The sequence below is a fragment of the Globicephala melas genome, chromosome 12 (genome assembly GCF_963455315.2).
Source record: "Globicephala melas chromosome 12, mGloMel1.2, whole genome shotgun sequence".
In the NCBI taxonomy this organism is placed as follows: Eukaryota; Metazoa; Chordata; class Mammalia; order Artiodactyla; family Delphinidae; genus Globicephala; species Globicephala melas.
The window spans coordinates 89029688-89055516 of NC_083325.1; the positions used below are offsets into that span (position 1 = coordinate 89029688).

A 25829-nucleotide genomic window follows, 5' to 3' on the forward strand; every position below is an offset into this window, starting at 1 on the left:
AGCTCCTTCTTCTAACAAGAATTTTGTTCATTCCTCCTCAACAGAGAGCTGCGCCGTGTAATTATCGTGGCAGGTGTTGAACCGCCTGTGGCGGTAACCCGTAGATCACAGTCGGGTTTCTTAGAAGCCAAGCGCTTGACTCCAGATTTTCTGCCAGGACGAGGCATATTTGGGTTTACGCTGGGTTTTTGGAAATTTGCCGGCTGCCTTCTCTCAGGCCCTGCAGGGGTGGTCATCGTGGGTGGAGTTTGGCTGGAGGTACAGCCTTTCCGCCCCCGGGGGGGGGGGTAGTTGGGGGGTAGCGTCTCCCCAGCAGCTGCAAGCAGGAGGTTGTGGAGCCTGCCCCTCACCCACTCCAGTGCCCTGTCCTGTTTACTCTTCTTTTCCAACATATTTTAAAATATTTTTATGCAAGCTGTACATGTTCATGGCAGAAAAATGTGAAAATACAAATAAAAACACCATAATAAATGACTCACATTTCTATCATTAGAGGAAACTGTTAACCTGCCGGGCTTTCCCTCAGATACACGAACAGTCATGTGAGCGCACGTGGACACGGAATGCTGGGGTGTCTGCATGTCTGTCCGTGTCTGCCGCTCCATCTGTCTGTCAGCCGTCTACGTCTGCTGTGTTCTGTGGATCGTCTGCAGGATGCGGGGCGCACGGCCCCGAGGGCGCCTCTCACACCTGACCGTGGAGACGTGGCACGCGCACCTGTGCGCCCTCCCTCGGTAGCCGCACTTCGATGGTGGTCCCGGGTTTTCTCTCTGGAGGCTTTGATGCCAGCACGTCCTGAAGACTGTGCCAGCTCCTGTGTGGGCCCCTCCCCAGGCTGCAGTGCAGCCTGGCTTATGTTGGGTCCCGGCCACCCCGTCTGTGGCCAGTTTCCTGTGTGGTCTCTGCCCTGTGGTTGGATGTCTCCGCCGGGCCCCGAGATCTGAGGTGGGAGGGGCTGGGAGAGGCCCAGCTCAGCACCATCTCTGTCAGCGGAGGCGAAGTTTAAGGTTGATTCTCGTTATTCGCAGGGCTGTGTTCTACGTAGTCTCTGCGAATTCTGAGTTAGTGACCCAGGACCCTTGCTTCCAAGAGACGCAGGGTCAGCGTCCAGCCCGGCGCAGGCCACGGCACTGTTGTCATCCATCGATTGAGGCACAACCCGGCTTTGTGAGCTTCTGTTGACAGACACCTTACTTGACGTCTGTTGTTGGTTTGTCAACGTGGAGCTCAGGGCAGCACAGACTCGTGCCCGGAGGAAGCCGACCCCACACACACGTGTTTTCCCCGTGACCGGACGCCTGTTGGCACCGCACTCGGGGGCAATTTTAAACAGCAGAGTCACCAACAAAAGGCACAAAAATGCGAGCAACATGGCACCAAATAGACCCTGAAAAGGACACTGGACACATCATCGTCATCTCTGTGCCCGTCCTCGGTGGTGACAGAGACACCACGAGGATCGACTTTGGGAAAATTCTCAAATCCGGAATCCGTGAGCGATGGGGCGGGACAGCGCCCTCCCGTTTTCCAAGTGGAGACGCTGTGACCTCAGGGCGCGGGGACTGGGGAGGGGCCTCGTCGCGCTGCCTGCCCCGCAAGGTCTCCCCTCGCTCACCCCAGGCCTTCCTCGGAGTGGGGTCTCAGGGTTTACGTGGCTGGTTAGGAGCCGAGCAGTTCCCCCCAGAGCAGCAGGACACTTCTAACCTTCAGCAGTCTCCGCCTAATCTTCTCTGGGGAGAAAGTTTCTTGCCTTTGAGGTTCTGTCAAGTTCAAAGTTGTTAATTATTATATGCGACATGCCAGGAGGAACCTGCGTGGAGATATTGCAGGCAAGGTGCCGGGCGTGGAAATGGACAAGGCTGCCTTCGGTTTGGCCAAGCTGTGGTCTCCTGGGCAGGGAGACGGAGCCATGGTGTTGATGACGGAGGCTGACCTTGTGGGAGATGCCCGTCCCACTGAGGGGGAAGGAGAGCTCGTCCAGCCAGGCTGCAGCTCAGGGTGTGGTCGGCCCCGGCTGGGGCGCTGGTTCCCAGCTTTCCCGATGTGCACCCCTGGGCAGGGTTCTCACCCCTTGAAGCCTCGGTTTCCCACCTGCAGGGGCGTCCTGGGCATGAGGAAGGGGATGCGTGTGTAACTCCTGACACAGCCTGCCTGGTCGATGCTCTGCTGGGGAAGCTATTGTTATCATCACATCTGGGTTTATTGACCCGGATGTGAACCAGAGGAGTCCAGAGGAGGGAAGACAGGCAGCGGGAGAGAGCTAGGACGCCGGGGCTCCTTTAATTGAAGCAGATACTTGCGATGCAAACAGGAAATACCACCAGGCTCGTTTTCAGTGCTTCTTAGATAGGCGTTCTCTCTCCCAGGCCAAACCCAAGTGTTCAAGAAGCGTCTAAACTCCCCTTGTGATGCTGCACCCGGAAGGTGCCTTTTGTGGGACCCAGGAAACGCTCCGTAATCGAGCTCCTGCCTTTCCCAACTTTTCTAAAATGCCGTTCCTGCCAGATCTAACGTTAATTATTTGCTAAGAATTAAGGATGTGAATGGAAATTCAGAGTTACTCTAAATAAATGAAAGGCTGGGATTGGTAAAGATGGGAAGATTTTGCCCCTGCAACGTTTGGATTGATATGTTCCCGTCTGTGGGGAAAAGTGAGGCCAACACAGCCCTCAGGCGGGAGATTTCTTTACTCAGAAAGAAATGAGATTGCAGACAAGTGCGGAGCCGTTCGCCCAGGAATGCGGGCTGCACCCATCTGCAGCGCTGGTTACATTTATGCTTCTTTTCCTCGTCACGGCTTCCTTTAGGGGAAGAGCCTAGATTAGGCTTGTCACTTCCTGGAATGAAACAATATTTCTAAAAGTCCATAACCAGCTAAGCAGCACTTCAACTTTTAAAAATAGCAATTAAAGCGGGTGCAGTTAGTCATCGTTGTTACTTATTCAGACACGCGGGATGTTGGTATTGGCATGGCAGCAGGTGGCCAAATATTAATCCTGAGCATTTGTTTCCTTGTGCGTGTTATTTTGATGTGCAATTTTCTTAGGTCAATGCCTGTGTCACCCCTTCCATCCACTCACCCACGCATCTCTCCGCCCATCCATCCATCCATCTGCCCTTCCATCTGTCCGTCCATCTGTCCGTCCATCTATCTATCCATCCATCCATCCATCCATCCATCCATCCATCTGCCCTTCCATCTGTCCTTCCATCTGTCCGTCCATCTGTCCGTCCATCCATCCATCTGCCCTTCCATCTGTCCGTCCATCTGTCCGTCCATCCATCTATCCATCCATCTGCCCTTCCACCTGCCCTTCCATCTGCCCGTCCATCTGTCCGTCCATCCATCTATCCATCCATCCATCCATCTGCCTTTCCATCTGTCCACCCATTCATCCATTCATGCATCTATCCTTCCATAACCACCTACGGCTTCATCCATTCATCCATCCATCCATCTGCCCGTCTGTTTGTCCCTCCCCCCCCTCATTCTGGTGTCCTTGGTAAGTGTCAGGCACTGGTGCTGAGATGTGTAGACCCCACTGCCATGAGGCAGAGTCTGTGGTGTAGGCTGTGCGCCTCTATCCTGATGCAGACCTGTCCCCAATCCGTCCCACCCCCGTGGTTCCGGGGTGGGGTTGGAAGCCCAGCAAGGGGAGGGGGTGGTTATAGAAAGGAGGTCGCCTGGGAAGAACTTTCTTAGACCCAAGCCTCTTTCCTCCTAAACTCAGAATGCACTGGCTTAAAATCCAACTTCCTCGTTATTTTCCCTAGTCTTAGAGAAGCCTTCTTCCCATTTTTCTGTGGTTTCTCAGAGTTGCGTGTCTAGCAGCCTTTCTCAGCTGGGTTGTGAGAGAAGGAAGCCCAACAGAAAATGATTAGAGTGATTACTTTCTCAGTTCTTTCAAGGATCCTGCTGGACTAGTACCTGGGTGCTGGAGATAACCCAGTGCATTACATGCGGTGGGCGCTGCATTAGGGCTTCTCGATTTCTCACTGGAGAAGGACTGTGAGACCATGAGAAGTCTGGACATCAGGGCACAGGGAGAGGACTGCGCTGGCATCCCTGCCAAGGAGAGGCTGGCGAGGCAGGTCAGGCTGGCAGCGTGGGATCCCCTTAATGAAAGCAGAGGGGAAATTTCAGGAGGGACCACCTCGGCTAAGGTGGTCGGCTAAGGACCACCTCGACCACCTTTCCTCCCGTCACAAGGCTCCGTTTCGTGTCCCCTCCCCTCGGAACCTTTCCTGAGGGCTCGCCTCTGACCATCCACTTTAAGGTCCTTGGGGTTTATTATTGGCCCCACACTTCTTTCGTCCTGGTTGATGAAACCCCATCGCTTACACCCTAGAAATGTGTTCTCATTCAGTAATGAACTTGGCTTGCACGTCCCGTCTTCCTAAAAACTCAAGATCTGTGTGTGTAGGAAGCCTCCTCGGTTAGATGCTCCCGGAGCGTCTTGGTGGAGGGTAACTATTTGGTATCAGTATCTGTTGATTCTGTTTTTGATCCATTTCCTCCGTGGTAGTAACTACAGCGCAGTCTGATTCGAGGCTGTTAGAAAAGCAACAGGAAAAATCAATCTGTTTGGCAGAGCCTGAAATCTGCTTCCTGGGCTTGGTCTCTGCTGGGTTCTGTGACTGTCCGCTTGCCAGTTGGCTAAGTCTTGGACGAACGCCCAGTGGGATAACATGATTTATCCGTTTATTTTGCTGAACTCAAAGAGTAAGCTCTGTCTGTCTCTGTAAGAACAAACTCAGCCCATTCAATTGTGTAAATTATAATATTTGTTGTAACAAGTAGGGTACATCTCAGCACGCTTGGGTGTCTGTGGTGGTTAGCTTTATGTGTCAACTTGGCTGGGACACAGTGCCCAGATATTTGGTCAAACATTATTCTAGAGGTTTCTGCGGAGGTGTTTTTAGAGGAGATGAACACTTAAGTGAGTAAGTAAGCAGATGGCCCTCCACGGCGCAGGTGGACCTCACCCCCATCAGTGGAAAGACTTAAGAGAAGAAAAGCAGGACACGGCCCTGGGAGCAGACGGCGGCCCTTCCCTGGGGATCCATCCTGCAGGCTCACCTGCAAACTGTGGACCTGCCGGCCTCCACAATAAGTCTTTCCTTAACAGAAACCAATCTCAGTCTCTCTCTGTACATGCGCACCCCCCCACCCCCACACACACGCACACACACGTCCTGTTGGTTCTGTTTCTCCAGGGAACCCTGACTGATGCCGGTCTGTGTCGAGTGTCGCGTGACCCTGGTTCTCTCAGCCATAGCTGGTTGGATCCAGGTGGATACCAGATCCAAGACAGTCAGTCCACGTGCTGGCCGGTTACTTGTGATCAGGCTTAGCTCAGACACATGTCTCTCTGGGGAACAGGAACTAGAAAATACTAAGGGAATAAACAGTCAGCGGTGGAGCTGAGGCTGGCAGGCTGTGCTGTGAGGGTCCAGGGCAGCCATAAAAGCCCATTAGAGGCTCAGAGCTCCAGTGAAGCAGAGAGGGCAGAGGTGGGGCAGGGGGGTGGCTGGAGCGCGGACACCTGGACGCCTGTGAAGGCACCTCTGGCCCGGGAGAGAGACTCTCAGAGAAGAGCCAGCGGGTGTGGCGCCCCTGTTCCTGGTTGAGGCTGCAAGTTGTTGAATGAGTTTTTATTGCTTGAGCCCAAAACTTGATTAGTTTGTTTAAAATTACATTTAGCAAGGAAAGGAAAAAAAACATCTTTTAGTTATGAGCTATTATATAAGCGTGATCGTTCATTTAAGATTTTTTAACACGGTAAGGAAAAGAAAAATACTTTCTATCCTGCATCCCGTAACCCTTGGGGCGTAGAAACTTTGTCTCTTCCCAGGGCGTCCGTGGACTTACTTCTGTATTACTGATCTCCTGACCCTCCACGAGGAGAAACCTGTGTGCCTGTGTGCACCCTGCCCCTCCCTCCACCTGTCCCATCTGCTTCTCCGTCTGTGAGCTTTCCTCTGTGCCTGGATCACCTTGGTGACCCAGGGGTGGTGTCAGTGGGTCCCTGTGTGCCTCTCCCCGCTCACCCCGAGGTGGCCGTCTTCCAGGCACGTGGTCTCCGTCCTGACTCACTGAGCGTCTGGTTTCCAGGTGAGGCCACAGCACGGCTGTGGGCTGATGTCTGTGCCCGGCAGGTGGCAGGTCAGGGGCGGAGCCAGGACCGGGCGGCAGGTGGCAGCCGTGGACATGCTGGGCCGCCGGTGTCCGTCCATTTAGTCTGGCCAGCCCTGCAGGGCGCGGGGTCGGGGTCCACGCGCGTGGATGGTGCCTTGAGCGCGTGCGGAGCCAGGGGGAGGCCGGGCCCGTCAGCAGGTGCTTTGGCGTCTCTTCTGGTGGTTCCTGACCTGCCCGTCCAGCCGGGCTAATGTTCTAATTCTGTGATTCCTTCTGCATGAGACTCCGCTGTTAATAGGACTTGCCCATGTCAGCAGTTTCACCATCAGGTAAATGAGGCGAGTCTCCGGAGCTGGCCCGTGGAGTCTTCCCCGTGGTGTCCAGCATCCCTTGTTCTTGCTGGTGTGGTTACCAGTCAGGAAAGCCGCTGAGACTGGTTGGATCCACCTGCCGCGGCTGAAAGCGTTTGTGCTGATCCGGGGGCGTCGGACCTGGGAACGCGCTGTGGACTCCTCGCTGGGTAGAGACCTGCTGGGGGATGGGCAGTGGGAGGGGAGTCTCACACGGCCGGGTTTCTGGACATGGACTTGGGATGGCTTCGGCGCCCCAGAGAAATGCTGTGCTGAAATTACACCAGTCTTTCCAGCCGCACCTGCATCTTCACCAGGTGGAAACTGGGGCTTGCTGGGTGCCGCTCTGATGTCTTCAGGTCACACTGATGGGGGCTGGTGGGACTGTGCCTGGGGAAGGGGGGTCTCGGGGACACGCTTTTGGCGCGGAGGATGAGGCCCCAGGCCCCCCTGTAGGCTGCCCAGGTGGGCTGTGTGGTTTCAGGCCAGTTAACTGCCTTCTCTGAACCTCTCCTCTGAGTGTGAGATGAAGGCTCACCGCGCACGCCAGCGGGAGGTGGCCCATCCCTTTCCGGGCTGCCGCGCACTCGGTGCACCTGTGACCTGTGCCCACCACCCCCGCCCGCTGCCGCCTCTCTGGTCCTGTCCCCGGCCTGTTTCCTGCTTCGCTGGTCTCGGTTCATGTGGTCCTCACAGGAGAGGCAGGGACATCATCCCCTTATCCTGCAGATGAGCAAACCGAGGAAGGATCAGAGAAGTCAAGGCATTTGTCCAGGATTGCACAGCCAGGGAAGAGCAGAGCAGGGATTTGAATCTGGACCTGCCTGGTGCCCGACTCGGAAACTGATCCACCTACGCAGAGCAGCTCTCGGGGCGCCCTGTCCTGGAGGAGGTGTGTCTGGGGACACACGTGGGCACACATGCACAGATTCCTCCCATGTCCCACGTGGGACCTGGACGGAAGGCTTTCGGGGCCCCTTGGATGGGCGCAAGGCTCGCGGTGGCCACTCAGGGCGAGACCAGGGCCCAGGCCCGTGTCTTCACCCCTGCAGCCCCTCGGGCTTCCACGGGCTGGAGCGCGAAGCCGGGCCCGGCAGAGACCCCGAGACCCCTTGCGGGGGACAGGGGAGCTGCGGTGTTGCAGAGACCCCGCCCACGCGGAGACGCGCTCACCCGCACCTGCTCCTGTTCTCCGGCAGAAGCGGAGCTCCGTTTCCCACGCCTGGGCCGGGTTCTGCTGGCGTGTGTGCGCACTGCTTCCTGGGCTGTTGCTCTCTAGAAGGGCGTCAGGCCACCGTGTTTTCACTGACGCGCCGCGCTGGGCAGAACGGATTTCACGCTCGTCCAGGCTGCTGTTTCGGCTCCGCGTTTGCTTGAGAGACAGAGGGGGGCCTTTTGCCCTAATTGCACTGCTGTCTTCGGCTTCGCCCCCTGCATGGGGGCGTCCTGGGATGCCGTGAAGGGGCCTTGGGAGAGAGGAGTCTTTGGTACACAGCTATGGCCATTTTTTGGTCTGGAAAGCAAGAAAAACACTGATTTCGGTTTTTAAACAGCCGTGGGAGAAGTTCGGGCATTTTTCCCAGAGGACGCAGCCTGCAGCGCGTGAACCAGTAGATACGTTTTGTTCATCCGTGAGGCGGCGCGGGGCGGTGGGGGGCAGGCTTGACATTGCACGTGGCCCAGACGATGCCCCTGACACGGAGGCCCAGGAACGGCCAGTCTCCTGGGACGGTGGGCAGACAGCTGCCTCACCGCACCCTCGTCCAGACCCGGAGCAGCCAGCGCCTGCTTTTGCTGTCCTGTGAACTCTGCATTTTACGTTTTTAAATAGTTGAAAACAGAAGGTAGTGCTTCCTGATGTCGCAGGTTTTTGCGTTTCAAACCTCAGGTGTGATCACAGCTGCGCATGATCAGAGCAGGTCCCTTGCTGTGGCACTGCCTTCGGCTACGTAGCCGTGACAACGGAGTGGAGAGGTTGCCATGGAGACCGCGTGGGACCGAATCCCACCATCTTTCTGCCCGGCCTTTTAGGGGACAGGGTCACTGCCTGGGCCCACGTGGCCAGTCTTGGAGCACAGCCAGCTGTGCCTTCCTCTGGCACCTTCCCCGGTTCTGGGAGGGGAGGGATGGGATCTGGGCTGGAGTTGGGCCCCTCGAGTGCTCCCTGGGGGCCCAGCGATGTGACACCAAGGAGGTTCTTAACAAATGACCCAACGGTCCAAGTGCAGTGGCGAGGCGATGAACCGAATCGTCCTCAAATGAGCAGCGTCCCTGCTGACTCCTGGCGGGCTGGAGAGGTTGCAGGGGCAGTGCATCTCTTGAACGCTGTTTGCTGAGGGCTGTCCACAGAGCCCCCCCTCCAGCACTGAACTGCCCTCGGTTGTCAGCAGCAGTGACGCAGTGATGCTTTCAGGGTGACGGACATGTTGGCTGTTGCGTGGTCTGTGCGGGCCATCAGGTGGAAACCAGGGTCCTCTCCGAGGTGGGAGCTCACTTCTCACTCCCAGTTGGCAAAACACTCTAAGCTCTTCCTCGCCTCTCTTTTTAGCTGTACGAAACCTAAAACCCAAACCGGAGTAAACGCTCTTCCACGCGAGCTTCCTTTGGATGAGTCAATACCTTGGTTTATTTCCTAAAGTCCGTTTTCTTTCGAAATAGTTTTCTGTCCTGGGCTTTGAACCATTCAGTGTTTTGAAAATTCTCTATCAGGAGAAAACAATGGCTTTTTTTTTTTTGCCTTCCCGTTTTCTCTTTATTCATACACATGACTCAGTGAACCAGACTTTACCGAGTTGATCAGAAGGTTGTGGAAGAGTTGACCTAATTCAGGTCCCACCTTCAGGACGCTGAGCTGGGGCGGCGGGTTGAGGGCCCAGCAGAGTTTGGACGCTGCTGCCCCTCGGAGTGCGTCCCCCGCCCCGTGTGAAGGGCTGCCGACCCCCGAGCCGTGTTTTAGTCCCCCTCCCCAGGAGTGGGAGGTGGCCGCGCAGGAGGACCCGTTGGCCCGGAGACGGCAGCAGCTCAGGGACCGTCCCGGGTCCGTCCGTCAGCAGCACTGAGGGAGCCCCTCCAAGCAGGTTCCGTTCTCTCGAGCCAAGAGGTGGGCCCCTGGTTCCACGTGCTTACATCCTGGAAGCGGAGACGACAGAAAGATGAAACACTTAGCGAATTGTGTTGCAAGCACCCACGTCCCTCCTCTGTCCGTGTGGCCTTTTTCTGGGACCTGAGATTCTGGATGAAGAGCAGACGCAGCAGGAAATTCAGAGCTGTTTCTGGAGAATAAAGGACTCGCCCCTCGGGCACCCCCGGCACCCAGGGGCCTGCACATTACCCACCTCCTGGGAGGGCTCCAGAGGGAAGTTCTCTAGAGACCCCGACGCCAGCTCCCCTCGACGGGAGCGCCAGCCCTCGGTGGGGGGGGGGGCACGATTCCGCCGGGGCCCCTCTCCCTGCGCCCTGAGGCTCCTGGGTGGGGAGGGCCCGCCTGTTCTCTGGTGCCCTGGACGTCATCCGAAGAAGCCAGGCCCGGAGTGCCGTCTGCACAACTGATCGCACAAGGGCCGCTCTGTCACTGATAAGTACAGGCGTTTTCCTGGCAACTGGGCTCTGCTGCCACGTCGGACGACATAACGTTTTCTGTGTTTTACAGAAGTCCACAGCACAGGGGGAGGAAAAAGCAGACCCAGCAACCTGGCCTTTTGCCACGGTGGCGGTTCAACCGCTGACCTCTGTGACTCTTCTGAGCTCGTCCCTTCAGGCCGCCTGGGGTCACCTCGTGCCATGGCAAGGAGGACGAGGGGCGGAACCTGGGCAGCCAGGACTTCGGGCCCCTGACGGCTCCACTCCTGAAAGTAAAGCGCTTTTTAACAGGTGTGGGGCTGAGGGGCAGCCAGGACGCGTGGTCACCCTGGGCCCTCGGGAGGGATGGGCTGTCATGTTGTTGAAGTGGACGCTGGACCGTCCGGTGTCCGGGAGCACCCTGCACATGCAGAGATGGCGTGTCCAGGCCCTGGGTCCCGCTGGAGCAGGGCTGTCCCCCTGCGATGGGTGCAAGTGTAGGTTCTGTCACTGTCCCTCGTCCAGGATACCTGGCCCCGTGTGGCCTCTCCCCAGCCTCTGACCAGAACCCACGTGCTCTTCACCATCGGACGCTGCTTTTTCCTTTGCTGACCTACATTTCTGTTTTGGGTTTTGTTTTTTAATTAATTAATTTTTTATATTTATTTGGCTGCATCGAGTCTTAGTTGCAGCGTGCGGGCTTCTCTCTAGCTGTGGCACGCGGGCTCAGTAGTTGTGGCGCACGGGCTTAGTTGCCCCGCGGCACGTGGGATCTTAGTTCCCCGATCATGGATCGAACCCACGTCCCCTGCGTTGGAAGGCGAATTCTTAGCGGCTGGACCACCAGGGAAGCCCCTGTTTTGTTTTTTTTTAAATTTCAGTAATTTGAGTGAAGAAGGAGAGTGTGTGCCTATGACACCTGTAGGTGACACACTCCTGGGAGGATAGTGAGTCCTTGATACAAATCAGCGTCCAGGGAGGCCTCGGAGGCTGGAAGGATGCACTTGGATGGACAGGATGAAGTTCTGTAACTGCTCGCCCGCATCACACACTGAAGTCCTGCCAGTGCGTACAGGGAGGGGGCAGCACACACGCAGAGCCAGTCACGAGGCTTGTGCTTGGGAGGTACACCTGCGTGCCCAGTGTTTGTGAGAAGCTTTGCCTGTGTCTCAGCATCGGTAAAGCTTCACTTCTCCCGGGCAGCGTGCCGAGGGCTCTTTGGAGCTCACGATCGTGTACTTGATCAGGCTGTCTCTGCACTGGCGGCTGGGATACTCTGCGCCAGACCTGCGTCCCGCCGCCAGCGTCTGCTTCTCCATCTGTCGTGTTTCCTTTCCCCCTCATTCCTTTAGCTATTTCTTCTATTGTTTTCTGTGAAAGGAGGAAGAGATGAAAACCAATAAAAATACATGTATCATAGTGTCTCAACATTCTGTGATTTCTAGCCATGACCCCTGTTTTTTCAAAGCTACTCAGTAAATACTGAATTGAGTTAAATTATATATATATACACACACATATATTTAAATTTATTTTATTTATTTATTTATTTTGGCTGTGTTGGGTCTTCGTTGCTGTGCGCGGGCTTTCTCTAGTTGAGGCGAGCGGGGGCTACTCTTCATTGCGGTGCGCGGGCTTCTCACTGCGGTGGCTTCTCTTGTGGCGGAGCACGGGCTTCACTAGTTGCGGCACGCAGCCTCAGTAGTTGTGGCGCACGGACTTAGTTGCTCCGTGGCACGTGGGATCTTCCCGGACCAGGGCTCGAACCCGTGTCTCCTGCGTTGGCAGGTGGATTCTTAACCACTGAGCCACCAGGGAAGCCCTGAGTTAAATTATATTTTAAAAATCAGCAGCATCAGTACTGGATTTTGGGGGGGACTAAAAGTGAGTCCTGTGGTTAAGTGTCATGAACGTAGGTGAACCCAACTCTGCAGTGAAGCGCGTGATGCCAGAAACGCCTGACGCATCACTTTATCACCTAGAGACACAGCTCCCGTCGAGGGTGTGACGTTCAGGCTCTCTCCTTCCTGGAGCCTGGGGTCAAAGACAAGGGCATTGGTTCCTGAGCCCTCACGTCCCTCGGAGGAGAGAAGCACTGACCTTGGGGAGGCCACCCTTTTAGGGGGAGTGGTGGGCAAGTATTAGGGTGACCGGAGGTGGCATTACCCATCCTTCAAGGCTGCTCCCTGCAGACACTGCTCTGGGGTCTGCCCGGAAAGAGGGGCGTCGGGCCTTGCCTTCCTAGCATAGCTGGCAGGCATAGGCGGGGTGAGGTCCGGTCCCACTGACATCCGCGCCGCTCAGACCTGGCCTGGGAAGCCCCGTGCTTGGGCGCCGTGTTTCTGGCGGACGCACCCGGGTCAGCCCTTAGGGATGTGGTTGGCGAGGGCTCGGAGCGCTTAGGCAGGTGGACGTGAGCACGGGAAGCGTGGTGCGTGTGCCGCTGGGCCCTCAGGCCTGTCCCCGCCTACTGTCACTTTACTCCTCCAGGCCCCTCCCACCAGCGGTGGCCACGCCTCTCAGCCTGGGGCCGCCCCCGCCGACTGTGTCCCTCCCTGCCGCCGTGCACAGCCTGCCCTTAACCTTCGCCTGCTCGCGGGCTGCACCAGCCCCTGGGCTCTGGGGGGCCTGCCCGCCTGGTCTGGACGTGCAGTCGCCCTTGGGCTGCTTTGTCCCCGGTCGCCAGCCTCCTGGAGCCCTCACCGCTCAGCCGCATGCTGGGAGCAGAGGATGAAAGGCAGTGCCCGGGCCTGGTTCCCGCAGGTCACCCGCTCCCGTGCGACGCCGGGCTCCCACAGCGTGTGGCGTGTGTGGACCACGTGTGTTTATGGAAGTGATGGGCACTTAGCAAGCCCAGAGATGTCAGCTGTCACGACGCCTGTTTATCCTTCGGCCCAGCCACGCCTTTCTAGGAATCGATTCCGTGAATACCTCAGCGACAGTGTGAATTGAGGGGTCCAGAGAGCCAGTCCCGGCCACTGCCCGTGCCGGCTCGCAGCGGCCCTCCCAGGTGGCCCGAGCACGGGCCACGGTCGCTGCCCGGAAGGAGGTGCGGCCATGTCCACACACGACTGCGGGAAGCTCCGCAGTTTATCCCGGGAGGAGAAGCGTGTTCACAGGGAGCTGCCTTTTGTGCAAGGGAGGGAAATAGACACACGTTCTATTTGCTTAGATTTTCCAAAGGAAACAGTGGAAGGGTGAGGTAGAGTAACCCCAAAGAGCGACCGGGGAGGAGGGGAAGCTGTGAGGGGCAGGGATGTGGCCTCCAGACGCGCCTCGATGAACAGTTACTTACTTATTAGTGATAACGCTTTGGAACCGTTTATGTGTTGCAGGAAATGGAAACGAAAGTTCTATCTGGCTATGATGCACCGTGTGGGCCACGTGGAGGTGCACGTGGCTGCCCTGAAAGGCCCCTCGCCCAGCGCTGGCAGTGGGTTGGGCACACGGTCCACTTAGAGGTCTGCAGGCTGCATCCCTGGTCGGGGGACCTGGGTCCTCCATGCAGGCTGCCCATGGGCCTGAAGCATTAGGAGGGGTGGACGGGGCCCACCGGAAAGGCCGCCGCAGTCCCGGTCAGGACTTTTGTTACAGTGATGGGAGCAGTGGGCTGGGCAGTCATGGACGGCGTCCAGCCCAAGAGTGAGATCGGGTTTGCAGACATGGCCGGGCCTGGCCAAGCATTGGTGGTAGAGGAGAGGAGGTGGACTTGATGTTGCATCTTGTCTGGGGAAAGTGGACGGGCCTGGCGCTGCGCTAGGATCAGGGCATGAGGGGGGCTTGAAGGACCAGGGTTAAGCTCTTGGGGGACAGAACCAGACGCTGACGGGGCCACCTTAGCCCTCTGAAGCTGAGAAGAAAGCAGGAAGTGCGGGGAGTGTTAGGGTCCCGGGGCGCTGGCCCCATCTGCCCTCCCCTTCCCAGCTCCCCCCCAAGGGGGCCGCGCACTCTGTTCTGAATATGAACGTAAATTACTCTTTATTAGAAAACAAGCCTGTCTGTGCAGGGGAGGAGGGGTCCTGGGGGAGCATGCTGGTGGGCAACAGGGCCTCCAAAGAGAGTGAAGCCGGGTGAGGGTCAGGTGCTGACCGCTTGCCTGGGTCCCGAGGAGGCAGCAAATGCCCGAAGGCCGTGCACGCGCTGCCCGACGCAGACAAGGGTGGCTTCAGCCGCTCGAACAAGCGCTTTCCGGGGAGCCTCCACCGCAAACTCACACCAGTTCTGTCATCAGTGAGAGCTGTTGGATCAGGTCAACATAATCAGATTCCTGAAAAGGTGATGAACGCCGAAAGGGCTCAGTAAGTGTCGTAGGAGAGCTGTCCACGCGTGACCTGGACCAGGATGCCCGTGGGGGTTTCCTGTGGCCGCCCTATCGAGGCACCACCGACAGGACAGGAGTCTGTTCTCCCCGAGTCCCAGAGGCTGGACATCCAAGGTCAGCTGGCAGGGCGGGCTCCTTCTGTGGCCGCGAGGGGGCTTCTGAGCCAGGCCGTGCCGCCACGCCGCCCGCCGCCCGGCTCTGGAGGTTTGCCGCGGTCCTTGGCCTTCCCCCGTGTGCCGTCTCCAATTCTCCCCTTTTTACAAGGACACCGGCCGTCTTGGACCAGGGCCACCCCTGTGACCTCACTGGGACTTGGTCACCTCGGGAAGGACTCTGTCCCCAAATAAGATCACGTTCTGAGAACCTGGGAGTCCGGCTTCAACGTGTGAACTGGTGGGGACACAGTTCAGCCCGTCATGATCCCTGTTGGGCTGTGATGGAAGGGGTTCAGCCTGTGAGGAAGGAACTTTAATTTTTCTAAGATTCTTTGGTCAAGAAAGGGGTCTTTGTGTTTAGTTGTCAGTGACTTTCATACTTGGTCAACTGATAGATTTTAAGTCAAGCTGGAGGAGGGTGGGAGCGGGCATCTCAGCAGACCTTCTGTCCCGGCACTCCTGGCCCCGGCCTGAGCCCCGCAGGCCTGCCCCATGTCCGCGCGTCTCCTGCTGCCGGGCCGGCTTCTGCCTCAGGCTCTGGTCTCTCCTGGGCTGCTCAGGCCCTCCCTCCGTCCACTCTTCTACTTGTGCATTTAATTTTATCTACCGTGTTAACATGCACATATGAAAGAGCCTTGTTTTTCCAGCTCGCAAGCTGAATGAGCTTTGTGGCTCTGAGCGTCCGGGCTAAATGTCCTTACTGGGGGAGCGAGTTCCAGCTCAGAGGTTACCGGAGGGAACCCCAGTGTTTCCACGCCTGCTCCAGGGGTGACTCCCTTCGTGAGGCCCTGCAAATCCACCCTGTGTGTTGTCTTAACACTGAGCCCTGAGCGTTCCCGTGGGCTGGCGGAGACGGATGGATGGGTGACCAAGGAACCTGTTGTCTCCCCATAATTATTGTTTAAACAAACTCTGTGAGGTGAGAGCGTCCACCTGTCATTCAGACAAATATTCATGTCTTTGTTAGCCTTGGCCCAGGGTTGATGCATTCAAGGAATGAACAGGGAGGTTTAGTTTCTTAAATGCCTTATTGCTGCTTGGAAACTGAATGCTTAAAGATGACACACAACTAGTGACAATTGCAGATTTCTCTCCGTAAATGCATTTCTTGTCTCTTCACAGGGATCTTCGCTTTAACAGAATCAGAGAGATCCAGCCGGGGGCCTTCAGGGGGCTGAGAAACTTGAACACATTGTAAGTCCAAACATTGTACTGGGAGCCGGTAGAAAAGAGATATCAAAATTATCACACCAGGGGCTTCCCTGGTGGCGCAGTGGTTGAGAGTCCGCCTGCCGATGCAGGGGACGCGGGTTCGTGCCCCGGTCCGGGAAGATCCCACGTGCCGTGGAGCGGCTGGGCCCGTGAGCCATGGGCGCTGAGCCTGCGCGTCCGGAGCCTGTGCTCCGCAACGGGAGAGGCCACAGCAGTGAGAGGCCCGCGTACCGCAAAAAAAAAAAAAAAAAAAATTATCACACCTTTCCCTGTGGGTACATCCCGAGGCTGGGCTCTGAGAAATCATCACACCTTTCCCCTGGGGATACATCCTGAAGGCTGAGGGACGTCAACCCCATTGCCCGCTGTGGGTGGGCATGGCTGAGAAGTTTTGCCGTGGAGCCTGACAGAGGGATTTGCTCGTTAAGATGCCAGGACTGGGTCCCAGGATTGGCAGCCGTCATGGCCTTTGTCCCCGTGTGTCTCATCTGACCTCTGTGAACCTGTCCATCCTCTGGGTGTGATCCAGGCCTGTGCTGGTCACGTCTCCCACTGCAGGGTCGAGGGGATGGCCCTCCTCCGAGCCAGTACGGGCCCTGGTGGGGTTGGGGTGCTGTCCAGCTGTGTCCCAGGGTTTAGACCCCAACTCCGGGCTGCCATGGGCTGTGCTGAATGCCGTGGGCGGAGACGGGTTCTGGCCCTTCTGCCCCAGGAGGTGACTGTTCTGTGCAGGCCCTGGGGGTCAGGAACGTTCACCACTGCTGTGTAAGCCTTGTGGGGGGGACACGGGTGGCTCGGACCCAGCTCCCTCCTTGTGAAAAGGAAAGCTCTATGGTGAGACACCCACCTCCGGGACACCCTGCACCTCCGCGAGGGCCTCCCAGCTGGCTGGCGGGGAAATGGAAGAGACGTCTCTGTGCAGGAGAGAGGGGATTGCTTCTCCACTGTATGCAGAGCTGTGGCAGTGTGCGCTGATATGGACCTCCCTGAGGAAACCTGCAGCCGGGAGCACCCAGCACCAGCAGTGCTCTTGCTTGTGTTAATTTGCATTTAGCGAACGTCGGTATTAGGTCTGTGGCTTAATCATAACACGATTCAGAAGCGTGTTGTTTTTTAAATTCTTACTGAGACTTTCTTTCACAGGCTTCTCAACAATAATCAAATCAAGAGTATACCTGGTGGGTCATTTGAAGACTTGGAGAATCTAAAATACCTGTAAGTCATGACCAGTTCTTTACACCAGAGTCTGTTACCTGTATTCGGACTGTTTACTCACTGAGCTAAACATTGTACTGTTCATGAATTATTGTGAATACAGTCATGTGAAAAAGAGGTTTTATTTCCGAAAGGTGAGTGAAACTTTGGTTGGGACTTTTAAAGTGAGCTGTTATCAGTATAAAGTGCTGCCTTATGTGATTTCTAGTGTTTATCTGCTAAGCCTTAAGTAGAATAGGTTGAATAAAATTAAAAACTATAGCCTCTGAAAATCATCCTCGGGTAATAATGACGCTTCTTGAGGTGGAAGGTGGTGAGTTATGTTCAGCCGCCAGTGTGGACAGCTGACATACTTTGTGGGATCTGAGCTTTCAGGGTGGGCGAGATGTGAGATGGGAATGACAGATCCCTCTGGAATGTCACTAATTCCTGCTGATTTTCCCTATCTTCCGCCAAGTGATTTCACCTCTTATTTTTATGTAGTTAAATTTTATTCTACCTTTAAAATTTGATTTGAATTAATGAGTTTATTAGCATTTAAAACATCTGCTTGTTGAAGTCACTTTTGCAGTTAGAAAGTGACCTCGCCTGGTTCAGTACCTTCACAGGCACTTATTTTGAAGTTGGAAACTTTAACAAAACACTGAATACATTGCTGGTTCTAACAGATTAGAAGTAAGTACCATGTGCTTTGAGGAGATTACTCTTCATTTTAGGACTGTTCAGCTAGACCCATTTTAATGAGGGACTGGTATCAGTGATTTGGGGGAAAACGTGTGGCTTAAGTGAACCTGGACGTCTCCAAGTCCTGTTGAGTTTAGGTGAGACAGTGGTTATGAGCAAGAGATAACATTAACTGTTTATTAAATACATCTTCGTCCACAAAGAATCTGAAAGTGTCGTGTCTACACACTTTTCTCCATCACTTTTGATGCAGTATATTAATTTTTCATTAACAATGTTCACACTAAGCTTTGTTGCTCATTTTTAAAATGAGGGAAAGGTCTTTTCATTTATTTACTTACGTTTTGTTTTGGTTTTTGATTTTAAGTGCTGTGTAAGCCCCAGAAGAAAGCCTGGATTTCTTAGAAGCAGAGTCCGTTAACTGAGAGCCAGTATTTGCAGTGCGTGTGTGCATGTTTAGTCTGTTTCTAAGAAAAAAATTTTTTTATTTTTTATTTTTTTGGTTTGAATTACTTAAGAGCAACTTATCATTTACCCTAGTAGTTAGGGATACTTCATTTTTCACTTAAGACAGTTTTTAAAAGTAATACTTTTAAACCTCGTCTGTTGACGGGCTTCCTGTCAAGGCATCCACGTGCCAACCCTTCCCCCTCCCACCTGAACTCATCCGAGACACCCACGCGGTAGGTTCCAGGGTCACCGGGATGGGCTGAGCAGTGGTCGGGGGGTGGGGGCGGGGGGGGGGGGAGATGGACCGCTGTGAGAACAGACACCAGGACAGGGATGCAGCTGTGGCGGGAAGGTATCCCGTGACCCAGCCTTCTCCTCCGACTTCCCAGACCACATCGGGAGGGTCCATCCTGACAGGCACTGACTTAGGAGACCGTGCGGTATGCATCTTAAATGTTTGAAGAAGGCTTCCACAGTTTACTGATTATTGCAGCCTTGGTATTTATCTAATCAGTGCCAAAGTGTATTTTTGGAGGTTGAATGTTCCTTACGTGTTGGAGCTCCAGTGACTTCTGGTAAGGAATATACCTTTGCCTTCATTAAGCTTTCCGGATGATGAAAATTAACCCTTCAGGTAGTTAGAACTCATATTCAAAGGGTCAACTCTCTGATGAAGTAGAAAATTATGTATGATTTACTGTTAGATCATGATCAATACCGAGTTATTCTTAGGAAAACAGATTACGCTCCAGTGTCCTTACCAGCATGCATTCATACGTCCTAGCTTGGTTCAACTGCATGTACTGTTTGACAGGATTCCTTTACTCTCATCTTCTTGAAGTGCATGCAAGGTGATGTCCGTGTTGATACTTTGTTTTGCTTGTGTGTGTTTAAGAGACAGGCACAGAAACCTTTGTTCAGACTCACCTCCTGTAGGGTTAGCAGTAGGAGAAGCAACTCACACCTGGACAGGAGTTGCACGTGTGAGGCCCTGTTCGAAAGCTCTCTATATATTGGTTGAATTTCAGTGATCCCGTGAGGTCCTGCTATTCACTCCATCTTACATACGGAGAAACTGAGGCAGAGAACGTTAATTCTTGTTCAAGACACACAGCCAGTAGGTGGCAGTTCAAGGGCTCAGACCCGGCAGCCTGGAGGAGTAATGTCTGTGCCAGGCCTCTTTCAGGCACTGGGCCTCAGTTTCAGGGGGAATTCTGGCTGGCTTGTGTTAAGGCCTGTAGTTCTTGCTGAAATCGCCTCAGCAGATTTGCACAGAGAGAGAAGGGGAAACGCTTGGAAGGATTGCAGCGATTAAAGGCAGCACAGCAGGTCCTGTTAGACTGGGCCGTGCACCAAATATTATTAAGTAAAACGCATGTCCTGGAAATGAAGTAGGCGACGTTACAAGCGTTGAGACAAAGCGGTGTCGTTTATTAAGTGGGTAGGTAGGTGAGGGCCCAGCCACCGGGCACCCAGTGTGTGGAGAAGGATCTGCCTGGGTTACACTGTAGGAAAGGTGTGGATTTCGATCCGTCCCTCTGCCCACATCAGCAATGGAGAAATGCCCAGGGCAGGTGTCTCCATGTCTGATCCAGACGGCCGCGGTAGACATGTGTTCTGGAGTCCAGGACAGATGGGTGGACCCCACACACGTAGTTTTGTGTTTCTGGTGGAATTGGATACTTTGGCGTGAAAGTCTTCACCCTTGATGGGTTCCTTCAGGAGCTGGCCAGCTTCTTCTGGAAAGGACGGGGCAGTACACGCGTGAGGCTTTGAGGACCATACGTCTGTGTTTCCATGGGGCACGAAGTCAGCCGTAGACCACAGTAAATGAGTCGGCATGGCCGTGTGCCAACAGAACTGTATTTTCGGACACTGAAATGTGAATTTCACGTGATTTTCATGTGTTTCGAAATATTTCACCATTTAGAAACATAAGCACCATTAGCGTGCAGGCCATAAGAAACAGGCAGTGGGCCCCTCGGGTGCCCCTTCTGCTCAGCCTTGGTTGCTTCTGTTGTAGGAGAACGGGATTCTGAGCGGAAAACAGAATATGTAGTCTTCGTAATTTAGTCCGTAATTTCTATTCCCCAGATTATCTCTGGGCATTTTGAAACTGTATCAGTTACAGGAGCCTATATTCAATGCATTTGACCTGTTTTTCGGGAAATGATTTTATTTTCTTCAGGCTTCGAAGCAAATGCTTTGTCAGCTGCTCATAAGCTGTCCTCCAAGAATCTGTGAGTTTCCTGAAGACGTGGCGGTGGTCTGATCATCTCCGGTTGGAGGTTTTCCTTAGAAAGGGGAAGGGGAGCCTCCTTGGAGGAACTGTACCTACTGTGTAAACGTTCTGTTTGTATCCTAATACGATCATGAATTTGAAAACTGTCTCCACGTGCCAACTGAATTCTTCCTTCCACCCTGAGTTACGGCCTGGCGTGCGTGTGCTAATCCTCCCGTGTTTCTTGTTTCAGCTATCTGTACAAGAATGAGATCCAGTCAGTTGGCAGGCAAGCGTTTAAGGGACTTGCCTCTCTAGAGCAACTGTAAGTGCCTCTCCTCTGCTCTGCGGTGTCTCAGATTTCACCTGCCCTTTGCCTCTTGCAGGGAAAACTAGGCCAAGTCTGCTGTTTGCACGATGCATGTCTGTGCTCCGGGGGCGTAGGGCTGTGTGCATGCAGATGACAAAGCCGTGGTCCCTCCCTCCTTCTGACCCCGCCCATCTGGGCAGCCACCCCACCCCCTGTGCCCTGCATTCCTGGGGCAAGGACCAGTAACACCGGTTGACCCCTGTCCCCATGGTGCTTCCAGTTTAACAAGATAGACTTGTAAACAGATCTGAGCAAGTAGAGGTCTTTCGGGGACCAGGAAGTTGTTTTCCTCGTACAGTATTTCCTGTTTGTGAATCTGCACGTCCGGTTTACTTGCGTCATTCACGAGGTCATTATTTTGGAGAAAATAAACTTTTCCATGTGTTTCCAGTTAGGGGACGCTGGATGTTGTTTCTTGGGCTGCGTGTGAAGGAAGTCCTTCTTTGCTGTGAGGTCAGCATGCCCATTGGAAGTAGAATTCCTGGTCAGAGGCATTTTCTGACTGTTTGCCTGGCGGGTCACCCGTCCATCAGTGGGCTGGAGTCATCCCGTGTCAGGCAGTTTATTCACGGGGGTGCTGCAGCTGAGGATGTGGTTCGTGTTTTGTCAGTTGGCCGGACATGGAAACATCTCCAGACGCCTTGAGGCAGAGCTGGGGAGGCCTCACCTGAACCAGGAGCTTCCGAAGCACACGCAGGGCTCTTGTTTTCAGATACCCATTTGTTTATCCAGCTGAGAGCCACTTTCCCGAGCACGGCTCGCCGTGGACTGGATTTAGAAAGAAGCTGTATATGAGGGGCTGTGCACCTCGGCTTCAGGGAGAATGACACAGGGATCAGATCATCACAGAAACACCTGGGAGTATCTGGAGAGCCCCCAGGTGGAGGGAGGGTCCCCGGAACACGTTCCTGCATCTGACTCAGTTTTAATGGATCTGGGGCTGGGATTTACACGTGCTGTCAGGTGTGGAACTAGGTGAGGCCCATCGAGCCTTGGGAGGGGGTGAGCGGGGTTATTTTTGAGGAAAACAGAGGCAAAGTCTGGGAGAAATGAGGAGGGAAGGGGAATGGCATCCACGGAGCGCCGAGTGGGAGTTGGTGACCAAGGTCCTAGGGGTTCGGGACAGCATCCTGAGACAGGCTGCCTCCAAACCCAGGATCAGGCGCTGGGAGGGAGGGGTCTCTGCTGCTGAGACTTAGGGATGAAGGGAGATTGGGACCCGTCCCCGCCCCTCAGGGAGGCACTGTGAGGGGGAGGGGAGCGTTCCCCTAGGAGCGCGCTCAGATCTGCCCCCGCCGCGTGCAGAGCGCTTCGGGTCCCCATCCTTGCGGGGCCCCCCATGCCCAGAGCTGGCGCATGTGGGGAGGCTGGTCCCGAGCCCCGTGTCTGCCCAGCACGTCGGCTCTCGCAGGCCTTAAAAGATAAGCGGAGGCTTATACAAATGTTTAGAGTTTATTTGAGCGAAATCGATTGGGACAGAGCCTCAGCAACCGGCCGTGCGTGGACACCCCCTGCCCCAGGGCTGGGGGAAGACTCCTGGAACAGGCGCAGATGCAGAGCAGGGCACTTGGTGACGGGCTGCAGCCTTGGGCCGGCTGGCTGCCCAAAGTGTGTCCTTAGCTCTGGTCTCTAACCCGGAGGCGCTGACAGGCTCCTTAGGCCGCGCGTGAGACCCGCCCCGTCCAGCAGGCTCACCTGGGCTCCCTGAGAGGCTGGCCGCGGGCAGGGGCGGGGACCGTGGGCGGCGCTGGGGGCTCCCTTCCTGCCTTCAGCCCGTTTTCCTCCACCATCGGTAGAGGGGCCACAGCCCAGGGAGCCTGTGAACCTTGAGCCCCTCAAGGCAGCACCCGCGTCCGGTCAGCCTCCCCCTGGCTGTCGGCACGTGGATTTTTAAGCAGCATCAGGTTGGGACCAGCGTGTCTTCCCTTCTCTCCCTCCCTTGGCTTCGCCCCGGACCCGGCCGGCCGGCCCGCGGTCTCCGGAGCAGCGCGGCTGAGCGCGTCTGCTCCCCGTGTCTGTGCTTGATGGCGTGGCCCCAGGCTGCTCCACGGTGGCCGCTGGAAGTGCACGTCCTGCAGAGTCAGGACGGGGCGTTTCTGCCCCCGCCATCCTGCCCTCAGCCCCCACCCTCGCAGGGAGGGCGGTGGGCACAGACCCAGCCCCCACCAGGCTGCCTGCCCGCGGAGGACGGTGGGCAGCTCTGAGGCCGCGTGGTCACCACGGTGGTTCTCCCGGCGAGCTGGCCCAGGGCAGGCCGGACACCGACAGGACAGGGCGAGGGACCCTGAGGTTCCATCATTTCAGAAAGTCAGTGAAAGGCTGTACCTGGTGGAGGGAGTGTGGAGAGAGCTCTCCTTTGCGTGGGTTTGTGCTGTGACCCTGCTGGTCCCAGCGTCTCGTGAAGACACAGCCTGGCGTGTCGGGCCAGGTCCCTGTGTGGCAGGAGGGACTCCTGCACGGGCACCGATTAGAGGGGGCTTCCGTGTATTTCTAAGGCAAAAGCCCACCAATTTTCAAAGTGGGAAAGGCGGTATGCAAGACAATGAGAAGAAATTAGTTTTACAAAAAAATGTGTAACTTACGGCAAGAAAGAAGTATAAGCTCTGGATGGTCGATGTAATTAAAGGGCATTTGAGGAAATACATTATTTCGCTTAACTCAGGGCCAGGTTTCTTCTGTAGTTGCTGTTTCTGTAGCTGAAAAACAATATACCCAATGTCACCTTGAAGTGTAAGTCTCCTGAATCCGTTTGTAAATTAAAAGATTGGAATGAAGGCATTCACGTACCTGCGTGTGTGGCGTAATGAAGATCATGTTGATTTTTTTCTAGAAAGGTCCATGTATTTGGAGAGCTGAGTGTCCCTGGCTTTCCCCGCTGGGTGGGGAGGAAGCCCGGTCGGTGTGCTTGACCCTTAGTCGTATTGTCCAGTCAATCATTTAAAGTCTGCACCCAGTTTTCCGTTGTCTTTAATCTTCCTATTTGATGACTGCGTTTGTTTTCCATACCATGTAGGAGATCTAGAGAGTTATCTATTGACGTGTGTATTTGAAATGACTTAGAGAACAAATGTTTTCAGCAAAACCCTATAGATCTATAAAAAGTATAAAATTGTTTAAAATTTGTTCCTTTTTCCCATGTTTAAAAACTCCTCTAGATACCTGCACTTTAATCAGATAGAAACGTTGGACCCAGAGTCATTTCAGCATTTGCCGAAGCTGGAGAGGCTGTAAGTGGTGGTGTTGCCCCTCTTCCCTGCGGGTCCTGGAGCCCGTGGCTCTGTCCATTTCCCGTAACAGAAAGAACACCTCTGTCTGTTCAAGCAACCGGGAAACGCCTCAGTACGAAATCCGTGCTCTCCTCTAACAGTGCAGAAGTGGGAATAGTGATAAAACAGAAAACAATGTAGTTATTTCTGTACTAAAGAACATTGTTCTCAAATTCATGTATACGAAACAGAGGCGGTCACTGGGATGTTCTCTGAAAGCTGAGTTATTTAACTGCTTGTACACTTTTCTGCACGTCTAGGAAAGTATTTTAAAGCATTGCTGTCGTTTATCACCTCTTTCAACAGGTTTTTACATAACAACCGAATTACACATTTGGTTCCGGGAACATTTAATCACTTGGAATCTATGAAAAGATTGTAAGTATAATAACCCTTTATGCTGTCTTTTCAGCAAAGACTGATAATTTCTCCACGTCATATGCATTTACCTGACCCCTTTTACTGGGTATTTCAAAGCAGAGTTCATCACAGCCTGGATATGAATTAGGGAGGGAGGGTGGATTAAGCCGTCAGAACGCCGAACCAAGACCGAGCTGGCTTGGAGGAATGTGGCAACAGGAAGACGTTTTTAAAAATCAATTTTAAATTCCTCAAATTAATCTTTAATTGCATGTTACATATCGTACTGGTGGAAATAAAATTGGCCTAGAATTAATCCCAACTGTATTGCATTCCTTTTGTTTAGGCATGCACATAACTGAATTCTGTCCATTCTTAGGTCTCCAAAAATAATTTATCTTTACACTGAGTAATTTCTTATAATAGCTGATGGAGAAAGCTATCTGACATCTTTTGTGTGTTTTTCTCCGAGCTCTTCAAGGCCATTGTTTTTCAGTTAGGTATTACGGAGAGTGTACAATGAACTGGACTTAAGAAAGAGATAGAAAAGTCAGATTACCAGGCCTGGGCCCAGAGTGGCCTTTGTTTCTCTCTTGAGTTAAGTAAGACACAGTTTCCTCACTATTTACGATTTTTTTCTTTATAGGATAAAGAAATCCCTAGCCAAACTAAAAACTGCATTCTAGGGTGGCAGGTGAGAAACACTGCCTGTTTGGTAGATGAGAGAGGGTAGGAAAGAAATTGCCAGGAGTTGCCAAGACGAGCTCAGGGCACGTGGGGGTCACCCGAGTCTACAGAAGGCTGGAAAGGTCCTTCTCCGTCTCTGCCTCCTTTTTGGCCTTTTGATGGTCTAGCACTGCCCTCTGCATCTGCTCGGCCTGTGAAACCCTAGGTTTCTCGGCCCCAGTGAACCTCCCCCTCCCCACCAGACGGCAGAGGGGAGCATGCAGTCGGGGGCTTCCTGCTCTGGCCGCTCGGCCCAGGGGCCGCTGGCCAGGGTCACACACCTGCTCATCCACTGTCACTAGGGCCCGTCCTGAGCACAGAGGTCCTGCCGTTTATTCAGAGGGGCTCTGGGGTCAGCGGGTGCCGGAAAGGTTCTAGGTCCCCCACGGCCTGCTGACCTGAGGAATCGGCGGGGGGGGAGGTTCTGTCATGTCTGCGTTGAACCCTGTGGGTTCCGCGGGACGTGCTCATCGGAGCTGGCTGTCCAGACAGAGGGCCAGTTCTGCCTGCTGCCCCCTCCGAGCCAGCATCCTGGAGAAATGCAAGTGGGAGGTGGGCCATCACGGGCCCGCCTCCCTGGGGAGCACTGGCCGGCAGGTGTGAGCTCAGTGGACGCCCGAGGGCAGCCCCTCGGCTCTGATCCCGGGGAGCTCCCTCTGAACGGGGCCGGCCCTGCTGCCACCTCCTCGCTCTTGGTTCACGTCCCCCCGTTACACTCCTTACCTCGTGCTTTGCTGCATAAATGGTCATCGTTTCCGAGGGAGGAGATGACACCCTGCCTGTTCCGCTTGCTGGGACGGAT

The 25829-nt window shown here is 54.6% G+C and overlaps 1 protein-coding gene across 2 annotated transcripts in view; it reads left to right on the forward strand.

Moving 5' to 3' along the window:
• The window catches only part of PXDN (peroxidasin), a 66895-nt gene that overhangs the window by 7977 nt on the left and 33089 nt on the right, over window positions 1–25829 (forward strand). The window contains exons 2-6 of one of the 2 annotated variants that reach the window (XM_030844492.2): window positions 15646–15717; window positions 16879–16950; window positions 20559–20630; window positions 23831–23902; window positions 24248–24319. In XM_030844492.2, coding sequence (XP_030700352.1) covers window positions 15646–15717; window positions 16879–16950; window positions 20559–20630; window positions 23831–23902; window positions 24248–24319 — 360 coding nt within the window. The remainder of the gene's footprint in view (window positions 1–15645; window positions 15718–16878; window positions 16951–20558; window positions 20631–23830; window positions 23903–24247; window positions 24320–25829) is intronic. The other variant, XM_060309567.1, reaches the window with a different exon arrangement.